Source organism: Bidens hawaiensis, unplaced genomic scaffold, assembly GCF_021521415.1.
Source record: "Bidens hawaiensis isolate Kalapana, Puna unplaced genomic scaffold, B.hawaiensis_p1.1 tig00008537_1, whole genome shotgun sequence".
Lineage (NCBI taxonomy): Eukaryota > Viridiplantae > Streptophyta > Magnoliopsida > Asterales > Asteraceae > Bidens > Bidens hawaiensis.
The window spans coordinates 53,786-64,988 of NW_027491611.1; the positions used below are offsets into that span (position 1 = coordinate 53,786).

Consider the following 11,203-nt stretch of genomic DNA (forward strand, 5'->3'; position numbering starts at 1 on the left):
ACTTTGAAACCCGACCCAAGAAACATGGAAAACCCCGAAGAACACCCCACCACCAAGCTTAAAAGCCGTCGTGTCGAGGTTTATACTTAAGGCTTGTAACTTCTTGACTTGTGACTTGTGAGTCGTGCTATCCTTTTAATTTCCTCCGTTTGTATTACATAAGTAAGAGCATTCTTATCCAACCCCTCATATTATGTGAGGGGTGTTTTTATAATTTAGAGAGTGATTTAGGGTGTTATGAGTAAAGAGTTTTTATATTTTAGAAAAAATAGTGATTTTTCTGTTATAAAAATTATTATTTAATTGAAATAAAGAGAATAAATAAAGTGACTTTCAGTGTAATTTTAGATTTGTAAACCGGATGAGATAAAAATGGTAAGTGAGAAGCAGAAAGTCGTAAAATAAATTTATTTAGCTGGTAGCAAAGCAGTGTTTAAAATTAGGGTTTTACTTTTAGGCATACCCTGGTACCCACTACTGGATTGGTAAGGGGTAACTTGAGTTTTGATTTTGAAATTTCAGTGATAATGGGTTCAAGCGGGGGGCAATCATTGAAGAGGCGTGATTCCACTCTCACCAGAGAGTCCGATGTCATGACCATTACTCCCTTAGGCGCTGGCAGCGAGGTTGGAAGATCTTGTGTGTTCATGACCTTCAAAGGCAAAACCATCATGGTACGAATACTTACTACTTCTAATTCATTGTTCCTACTTTCTGATTTTTACATATTCTCCCCTTGATTGATAGTTTGATTGTGGCATTCATCCCGGCTTTTCTGGTATGGCTGCTTTACCTTACTTTGATGAAATCGACCCTTCTACCATCGATCTTCTTCTCATTACTCAGTAAGACCACCTGCATTTCACTTTACAATTCACTCCTTTTTTTTTCTTTTAACTTTGTTTTGCAATTATTTTCTGCAGTTTTCACTTGGATCATGCCGCCTCTCTTCCTTACTTTCTCGAAAAGGTTTTTGTTACTTTTTAAATGTTATTATGTATAGATATTACCTAGCCAACTAAACTGTTTGTTTTCCAGACTACTTTTAAGGGACGGGTCTTCATGACGCACGCAACAAAGGCTATTTACAAGCTCCTTTTATCCGATTTTGTCAAAGTCAGCAAAGTTTCAGTTGAAGACATGTTATTTGATGAGCAAGACATCCTACGTTCCATGGATAAAATCGAGGTATGTTCCAATCACAGTTACTATGTGTACCCTTAAAGGAGACAATTTGAATGCTTTAAGAAAACATGCTAATATTTATTTAAACAATTGGAGCATCTTGGTGCTTGTTACTTGTTGCATACTGAAATATATCGATGATGAACACAGATTTGAACAAACTGATAAGAAACAAGTTGGTGAAGTGGCAAACAATCTATATGCTTGCTCACCTAATAAGTGACGGTTTAATACCCGTCACAGTTTTAGTTTACATGTTGTATTTGAATGTTTACTATTTCTTCATTTGATTATATATAATATACATATATTATATTATAGCCCGACACCGTCGGACCCCGCACCAGGTTTGCCGTTTTTATATATAAATATGTGTAACATGTACAAATACAATTTGCATATTTTTTTTATCATATCAAATTTATAAGATTATATGTTATTACATGTACATAATAAGAAATGTTAACTTTATTCTGATGTTAATCTATATAATAGTGTCTTCTCTTTTGTATTATTTTTACGTGATTATATATGATAAGGATTTTACATATATCCTCTTCTTAACTCTTTAATTACATATTTCCCCTTCTAACATCCAATTACACTCTTACCCGTTTCAATTTACAATACCCAAGTAAAAAACCAAACGTTGGCGTCTCCATTCACCAGAACGGTGATCGATTGCATGTCATAATGAACAGCCCTAGACAACCTCCAGACTTTGATTCTTCCAGTTTTGCAGTCAATTCCTTTGTGTCTGGTATGTCGATTCTTATTGTGTCTGCACTATCTTTATTTTTTTATGTTTTTATATTATTAGTCCATATTGTGTCTATGTTGATGAGTTGATCTATATTGCGTCAGTGTGTCTTCACTATCTTATCTTTTTATGTTTTATTATTATTATTATTATTATTATTATTAATTTTTATGTTTTCACATTATGAATCCATATTGGTCTGCACATAATAGTTGTTAAACTTTGTAGGCTATGTTCAAACAATGCAATATTCTATATTGCTTACACAAAGTAAACCATATTTCTAATTCTACAATATACTGTCTTTTTTTAGAGATTTTTATGGTTGCCGCATAATGTCTACATTTTTACCTAATTCCTCAATTGGATTTATTAGCATTCGATATGTTCGTCTTACATCGACTCGGTTTGGGTTGAAATTGAGGAGATATGTAATTGATGTTTTTAGGAGGGATATATGTAAATAGTTCTTTAATTAGTTTATTAAGAGCAAAACAGTAATTTAATTAGTAATTTTTATTGAAATGGATAAATATGCAATATATATGGTTTAGGAAGGGGAAATATGTAATTGATTTTAAGAGTTGAGTAAATATGTAATAAAGCTTTTTAGGACGGGCATATATGTAATCTGAGCTATATGATGATACATATTTCATATTCTAATCTGTTATGTTGTTCTTTTTTTCCAATCTACATAACAGTGTTTCTTTTATTGATTACATTGAAGTTACGTCAATATATATATATATATATATATAGAATTTACATAATAGTGAATTGATATACTCTTTCTTTTTAATTAGTTAATTTTATGAAAATGTTTTGGAGATTCACAGGTTATATTTAAGGGGGTGCTTGGGATACTTATTTTGCCCTCCTTATGACTAACTTTTTCAAAGAGTCATAAGTTGTTTGGCAAAATTAAAAGTTGTGACGGGAATAAGTCATAAGTTATAAGGAGGTTGAAATAAGGAATCCCAAAAACCCCCTAAGTATATATTAAGTTTATTAGGTAATATTATGAAAATCTGAGCTGACTTGTAAGATTCTTTCATTTAATTTAATGTCTACATTATCCAGGTTATCGACTTCCATCAAACACTAGAAGTCAACGGCATCCGGTTCTGGTGTTACACAGCCGGTCACGTGCTCGGTGCAGCCATGTTCATGGTGGACATAGCCGGTGTGCGTGTACTTTACACAGGAGATTACTCACGCGAAGAAGACCGCCATCTTCGAGCCGCTGAGTTACCTCAATTTTCACCAGACGTATGCATAATCGAGGCAACTTACGGGGTTCAACTTCACCAACCGAGACACATTCGTGAGAAACGGTTCACAGATGTCATTCATTCAACCGTGGCCCAAGGCGGTCGTGTGTTAATTCCTGCTTTTGCCCTTGGTCGATCCCAAGAACTACTCTTAATTCTTGACGAGTACTGGTCAAACCACCCCGAGTTACACAATGTCCCGATATACTACGCGTCTCCGCTTGCGAAACGTTGCATGGCGGTTTATCAAACGTACATAAACGCCATGAATGAACGTATCCGTAACCAGTTTGCAAACTCAAATCCGTTTGATTTCAAGCATATTTCACCGTTAAAAAGTATTGACGAGTTTAACGATGTGGGACCCTCGGTTGTAATGGCAAGCCCGGGTAGTCTTCAAAGCGGGTTATCCCGACAGTTATTTGACAAGTGGTGTGCCGAGAAGAAAAACGCATGTCTCATACCCGGTTATGTTGTCGAAGGCACGTTAGCGAAAACTATAATTAACGAGCCGAAAGAAGTGACTCTCATGAACGGGTTGACCGCACCACTTAACATGCAGGTTCACTACATCTCATTCTCGGCTCATGCTGACTCAGCACAAACGACTACTTTTCTAGAAGAACTTATGCCACCGAATATTATTCTCGTTCACGGTGAAGCAAACGAAATGGGTCGGCTCAAACAAAAACTCGTAACACATTTCACGGACCGTAACACGAAACTCTACACTCCAAAAAACTGTCAGTCGGTAGAAATGCCATTTAACGTAGAGAAAATGGCGAAAACTATTGGGAAATTAGCCGAACAGACCCCGGATAACGGTGAGAACGTAAGTGGGTTGTTAGTGAGAAAAGGGTTTTCGTATCAGATAATCGCACCCGACGATCTCCACGTTTTTTCTCAGCTTTTGACCGCTAATGTCACGCAAAGGATAACGATCCCGTATTCGGGTGCATTTGGTGTGATAAAACACAGACTGAAACAGATTTATGAAAGTGTTGACTCGGTGCCGGATGAAGAAACAGGGGTGTTGACTTTGCGGGTGCATGAACGGGTTACAGTGAGGCAAGATTCAGAGAATCATCTCTCGTTGCAGTGGACAGCTGACCCGATAAGTGATATGGTGTCGGATTCGGTTGTAGCCTTGGTGTTGAATGCGAGTCGGGAAATGCCTAAAGTGGTTGAAGAAGTGGTTAAAGATGAAGGGGTTGAAGAAGTGAAGAAAGGTGAGAAGATAATCCATGCTTTGTTGTTAAATTTGTTTGGAAATGTCAAGTATGGGGAAGACGGAAGGTTGGTTATAACGGTTGATGATAGCGTCGCGTATCTTGATAAACAAACGGGTGAAGTTGAGGGTGAAAACGAGGGTTTGAAGGAACGGGTGAAGGTGGCGTTTAGAAGGATTCAGACCGCTGTTAAGCCTATTCCGGGGTCGGGTATTTGATAATTGTTTTGTTGGTTAGATGTTGGTTTGTAGTTATTTTTGGTTGTTTGAATTATGAATTATAGATTGTTTTTTATTTAAGAATCTCGTGTTGTTTGGTGGTTATAGACTATAGTTATCATCAGTGTCGTTGCAACGAGAGGAGAAATTCGATGATGCTTGATGAAACATATATTTGACAACATTGAACTTGGTTTGGTTAGACGTGCACAAATCGGGTATTATTAAAACCCTGAATCGGGTACAAAATGGAACCGGTTCCTGTCAGGAACCGGGTAGGAACCGGACCCGACCCGGTAGGCAAATATCAGGAACCGGTGGAACCGGGTCTGGTTTATACCCGAAAACCGGTTTCACCGGGTTTTCCTTATTTAAGCCAATTTGACCGTTGGAAACTGGTTCCAACGGCTATATTAATGTTTTTAGACAGTTGGAACCGGTTTTGAATGTTCAAACACACACACACACACACTATATATAGACATACTAGGTTTAGAACTTGTTAACCAACTCCCCTAACTTGTTAAACACTTCCATTACTTATTAAACCACTTACCATTACCAATGGCAACCAACGACGAAGTTGTTATGGTTATCGACCCCCCGAGATGGCGCGCTGCAAATACTGTGGCAAGTTTTTGAAGGCTGGATCGAATTCCACTCTTCGAAAGCATACAAATAAGTATTGCAAGGAAAAAAAGCATTTGGATGCCAAAAAAGGAGAAGCCGGAGAGTCGTCCGGCTCTACAATCAAGCCCCCGTCGCCGGTAACAAAGCTTGATGGTCGTAGATGGCGGGATGAACGGCTATATTACCGCTGGAACCGGTTACAACGGCTATATTACCTATGGAACCGGTTACAACGGCTCTTTTTCAAAGAAAACTTGGGGGAACCGGTTATTTCCAGTAGGAACCGGCACCAGGTTGGAACCGGTTCCGTGTAGGAACCGGGTAGGAACCGACTTTTGGGAAAATATATGGGTTTGGGTAGGGTTTTCTGGGTATAATAATACCCTAACCGGGTACGAGCCAGAACCGGTTCCGGGCCGGTTCCACCGTTTCGGGTACGGAACTGGTTTTTTTGTGCACGTCTAGGTTTGGTTGTCTGAAAATGTATTCAAACCAAATGAAGTTTATGATCAGATATACGAGTTTCTTACCACTATATTATGATATCGATAGGATCCCATTGACACTACTTTTATCCACACTTTACATTCATTAGGATTACTACGTTTCAAATGAAGTTATGAAGTTGGGTTGCTGAGTTATTAAGTGTTGAACCGGTAAGAGGTTTAAATGGTTAAGAGACTCTAAACCAATAAGTGCTGTTTGATTGGACCTCTGAATGATAGTGTACAATGACTATTTTACCTCTCCGAACATTGTGTTGAATATAATATTTCTGTTTAGTCAAAGCTGTGAATGACTATACCTAATGATAAATAATTATAAAAGAAAATACAATGCATCATAAAAATCCAAATTACACATAAATCATTCAATATGAATATCACATATAAACAAAAGATAATGTTCAAATGATAAATAATTATAAAAGAAAATACAATGCATCATAAAAATCCAAATTACACATAAATCATTCAATATGAATATTACATATAAACAAAAGATAATGTTCAAATTCTTTGTTAGTTTTCACATAAACTTTGTTAAAAGAAGCAAAGGATATTCATGATCTCAACATCCATGTTTATAAACTTTACCTTATCATATTAATACAAACTTTTATATATCTTTAAATAAATAAACATATATATGTTTACTTGACGATTTTACTAATTTTCACCCATGTAGTACACGAGTTAAATAACATAGTGTATGCTATGTCGCCATCACATTCATAGTTGTCTGTGAAGATGATGAGTAATATCCTAACACACTTCTAATTGTAAGTAACATGCTCGTTGTTTTGCAAGTTACAAGAAAATAAGAGAAGAATAATAAGTAACAGATTTTCTACTATATGCATTAAAAGCGCACGTAAAAAACATTTATTACATGTAATATTCTTATTAAATCTATCATTTCATATTAATTACATTAATCTTGTACTAACTACCATAGTTTAACATTCTATATTCCTTTCTAGATCCTCCTTTCATTCACTACCACTAATTTTTTTTTAATTCTTTCTAAAATTACTCTTTCATTACTTCTAATTTAATAAGAATATTTCACATAAAAAATATATTAAAAAATCCCAATAAAGGTAGCAAAGTGGTACAAGTAAAATTAATCTAGAGTGCAACAATGGAAGAAAGATCTATAAATGAATAATGCAATGTTAATTATGGTAGTTATTATAAGATTAATGTAATTAATTAATGTGAAATGGTAGTTTTAATAAAAATATTCTAAATAATAAATAAAGGTAGCAAAAGTGGTACAAGTAAAACTAATCTAGGGTGCAACCTCGAAAGGGAGAAAACGACCATAGCGGGATTCGAACCCACGACCTTCAGATCCGAAGTCAGACGCGCTAATCCACTGCGTTATGCGCCTAACTGTGATTCTTACAACTTGTATAATGTATATATTTTATTATTTATCAAAAACTTCATTTATATCCCTTCTCTCATATTATTTAAAGGTATTTTCTTAATAAATGGTTTTCAAGCAGCTCTTGCGTTCTAATGCAGTAGGTAAACAAATGATGACCGATTAATTGAATTAAAGAGGTTTAAAAAAGAGTTCTATGTATATAGTAGTAAGTAAATGAATAATCGATTTAGAAAAGAAATCTTTAGGACTTGTGTTTGTTACTAGGAGCATCTATTATTGGGCTCTTCGAGTCTTCGGATGAAGTCACATTTGAGCTGTCAAGACAGACCGCATGGACACACTCTCTTTTTCTCATCGCACTAATTTCTTTCTTTCTTTCTTCCTTTCTCCTTCACAACCACAATGGAGATGGTATAGCGATTTGTTTTCTTGATTTTATGTACCATCTATGCATCTAAGAGCATTCTCATTCAATCCCTTATATTATGTGAGAGGTGTTTTTATAATTTAGAGAATGATTTAAGGTGTTGTGAGTAAGAGTTTTTATATTTTAGAAAAAGTAGTGATTTTTCTGCATATTTGAAAAGTTACTGTTCACCCTCTATAATTTTTTAATATATTTTGAAAGTAGTTGTGAGAATACAGAAAAATATCTTGTTTTTTCTAAAATATAAAAACTCTTCACTCACAACACCCAAAATTACTCTCTAAATTGTAAAAACACCCCTCACATAAAATGAGGGGTTGGATGAGAATACTCTAATGACATCAAAAGCTAAAATCAGAGATATGTAATCCTTAAAGATCATGTGTCACTAAAAGTTGTATTGACTTGGTCTTGCTAGTTAGCAGGTTACCGATAGACCCTGTAAGTTTAAAATAATAAGGAAAATGAACCTTTGAGTTTGTAAAAAGCATACCAAATCAATTCTAACTCAGCTTATAGAATAATGAAACCCTGCAAGTATCGTGTATTATTGATGAACCACATATAAAGATACAAAGGAAACTAATCAAATCATATCTTTTAATTATAATAGTGATATAACAATCAACCCTAACTAATATATTTTTTGAGAGAACTTCGATTTTGGTCCTTGTGGTTTTTTAAAATTATCAATTTTGGTCAAATAGTTTGTTTTAGGCTTTTATGGTACAATAGTTTCAATTAACTATCAATTTTAGTCCAACCTATTAAAATCATCCACCAACAGTTAGTTAATACAACTTTGATGGGATTTTTTGTATTTTTCACAAACTTTATATATAAGAATTTTTGGGTTTTCTACCAAAATTAAGTTTTATATTTTTTGTTATTTTTTAGTATTATGGTTTCTTATATTTGTTTATATACAAATATCTATACACTTTTTATTTTTAATAAATATAATTATTTTGAAACCGACGCTTTTATGCAAGTGTATATTTTTAAGAAATATAAACCGAGACGTAATTCCCATTTTGATGGGTTGGCAAGGTGATTAAGATGTGAAATAATTGTTACAAACTCTATAGAGTACAAAAGATTAATTGTTCAAAAAAAAAAATACAAACCAAGAATTAAAATTAATACACAGATTTTCAAAAGCCTCCGTCATTTGAATAGTAAAAAAAGAACGGTATAAAATAAATATATGCTCTTTTTACCACTGAGAAATAAATGCAGAAAATTTAAGTTTTCTAAATTATTTTATAGTTAGTAGAAGTGTAGAATTAAAATGGAACTTAAAAAAAATAAATATTCTATTTTTTAAAGCCTAAATATTATTACGGCTATAAAAAGTAAAAATAAAAGTATTCAAATACAAATAAATAAATACACAATTACATTAAAGCCCCGGTTTTAGAAAACATACTTTAAAAAAATAAAAAAAAGTATATATATATATATATATATATATATAAAAACAAATATAATAAACCATAATAGTTAGAAAATAACAAAAAATATAAAACTTATATTTAGTAAAAAAAATTCATATGAATTAAAAGTTTGTGAAAAATATAAAAAAGCCTCTCAAAGTTGTATTAACTAACAGTTGGTGGATAACGTTAGTGGGTTGGACTAAAACTGATAGTTAATTGAACTATTGTACCATAAAAGCCTAAAATAAACTATTGGACCAAAATTGATAATTTTAAGAAACCACATGGATTAAAACCGAAGTTCTCTCATACCAAGAGAACTTCCTGAAAATGAAAATACATATAAAAACACCTATATCCAAAGGAATGAAAATCCTAAAAATTGAAGGAGTTTCATTCCATGTGGAATGATCCATTTCATTCATGCATGGTAACCAAAAATGTTTTTTTTCATTCCTTTGGAATGACCTATTACATTCCACCTTTCATTCCCCCATAACAAACACTAACTTAGTGTCGATATTAGGAAATGTTATAGACGATTAACAATTATGCATATGATCTGAAACTACCTTCATAATGATTTAGGCTACTTTGAGCATGTATGATGTATCCTATTAGTTAATTATGATGTGATGTCCGTCGAGTTTTATTGCTAATCATCATTTTTATTTTTGAGGGATCGAGGTGATCGTGAAATGTTGATGTAAAATTTATCTTCTTTGGATACGATGAATTAGTAGACTGAAGCAGGAGCATCTTCTAATTTAAATTCTGATTTTATTATCTTTTAATATTTTGTGTTTATCTTGTTTAAGTTTATCTCATTTTATTTTAGTATATGTTAAGGTTGAAGATTATGTATTATTCAGTTTTTTTGTTGAATTTTAATTGAATAGAACTTTATTCTTAGAACCTTTGGTTCGATTTTATCGTCTTTGTTAATCACGAGTCTCTCGAGCCATTGATCGCTTTCGAAACTGCATCATTTGGTATCAGAGCTTTTGGTTCTCAAATGGCTCTACGTGAGGATGAATACTTGCTTGCTCGTAGATTCGCCGCCAGAGGCAACGATAGAAGTGGTTTCTGTTCACATGCTCATGGAGAAGATTGACGCCCTATTCGCAGATTCGCCGCCCGAGGCAGCGATGGAGTCTATCCTGACCCACGGGATCTTGAAGAGATCAAACGAATCTGACAACGAGTCCGCGATCTTGAAGAGATCAAACGACTTCGACAACGAGTCCGGGATCTTGAAAAGATCGAACGACTCCGAAAACGAGTTCGCGATCTCGAATTACAACGGGAGATGCGCAAGGCGGAAACCGAGTCGAACACGTCGTCTGGGACGAAGGTGGCGACGGAGAGCAGCAGCCGTTTAGAAATCACCCACCTCGGTTCTATGAATCGATCTATTATGAGTGTGTATCGGAAGACAGTCCAAAGTTTGATAAAGACGGACCGAGGTTCGATGAAGACGGGCCGAGGTTCGATGAAGATGGATTTGATTTCCATGAAGACGAGTGTTTATTTGTGGAACAAGCTCTTAGCGGGATTCTTTGTGATACCGTGGTCTGTGGTGGTGTAATGGTGGTTAAGGGCGATGATGGGATAGCTACGGGTGGTATGGAGTAGGCTTTGAAAAGTTCAATAAGTTTGCGGTATACCGTGGAAGACCCTATTAACTCGCAACAAATAGGATACTAGGAATGCAAATTTTCAAATTGTTGAGGAGATAGAGGTTACTAAAATTATGGGTACAATTTAAATATTTCATAGGCATATGCAGATGATACAAATAAGGAAATTATTGATGAAAATACGGGTGACATTATGTTGTCCATGCATAGCTCCCATAGAATAGATACTCAATCTGAAGTCAGGTGGAAAAGCCAGCTTTTCAACAAAGTTCACATTTTAATTCAAGAGGGGGGCCTACCAATATTTATAGTATGGAGTCGCTTAATAAACAACCAAAAGAATGCAACGAGGTCTATAATTTACACTTATGTGGTCATCTAGTTGTAACCGAACTATTTAAATGGGCTTATTCGATGGTGAACATTAAATGTTTCAGCGCTCCTTTGATCCATGTGGTACTGGTCTAAAGTCGAGAGGCACAACACATGAAGTTCACGTTTTTAA

The 11,203-nt window shown here is 34.6% G+C and overlaps 1 protein-coding gene across 1 annotated transcript; it reads left to right on the forward strand.

The window, feature by feature from the left end:
• Positions 1-527: 527 nt before the first annotated feature.
• On the forward strand, positions 528-4,666 carry LOC143529385 (cleavage and polyadenylation specificity factor subunit 3-I-like). Its single transcript, XM_077025197.1, has 5 exons — positions 528-674; positions 748-845; positions 924-969; positions 1,039-1,188; positions 3,029-4,666. Exons 1-5 carry the CDS (start codon positions 528-530, stop codon positions 4,664-4,666), a joined length of 2,079 nt encoding a protein of 692 aa, XP_076881312.1.
• The last annotated feature ends 6,537 nt before the right edge of the window (positions 4,667-11,203 follow it).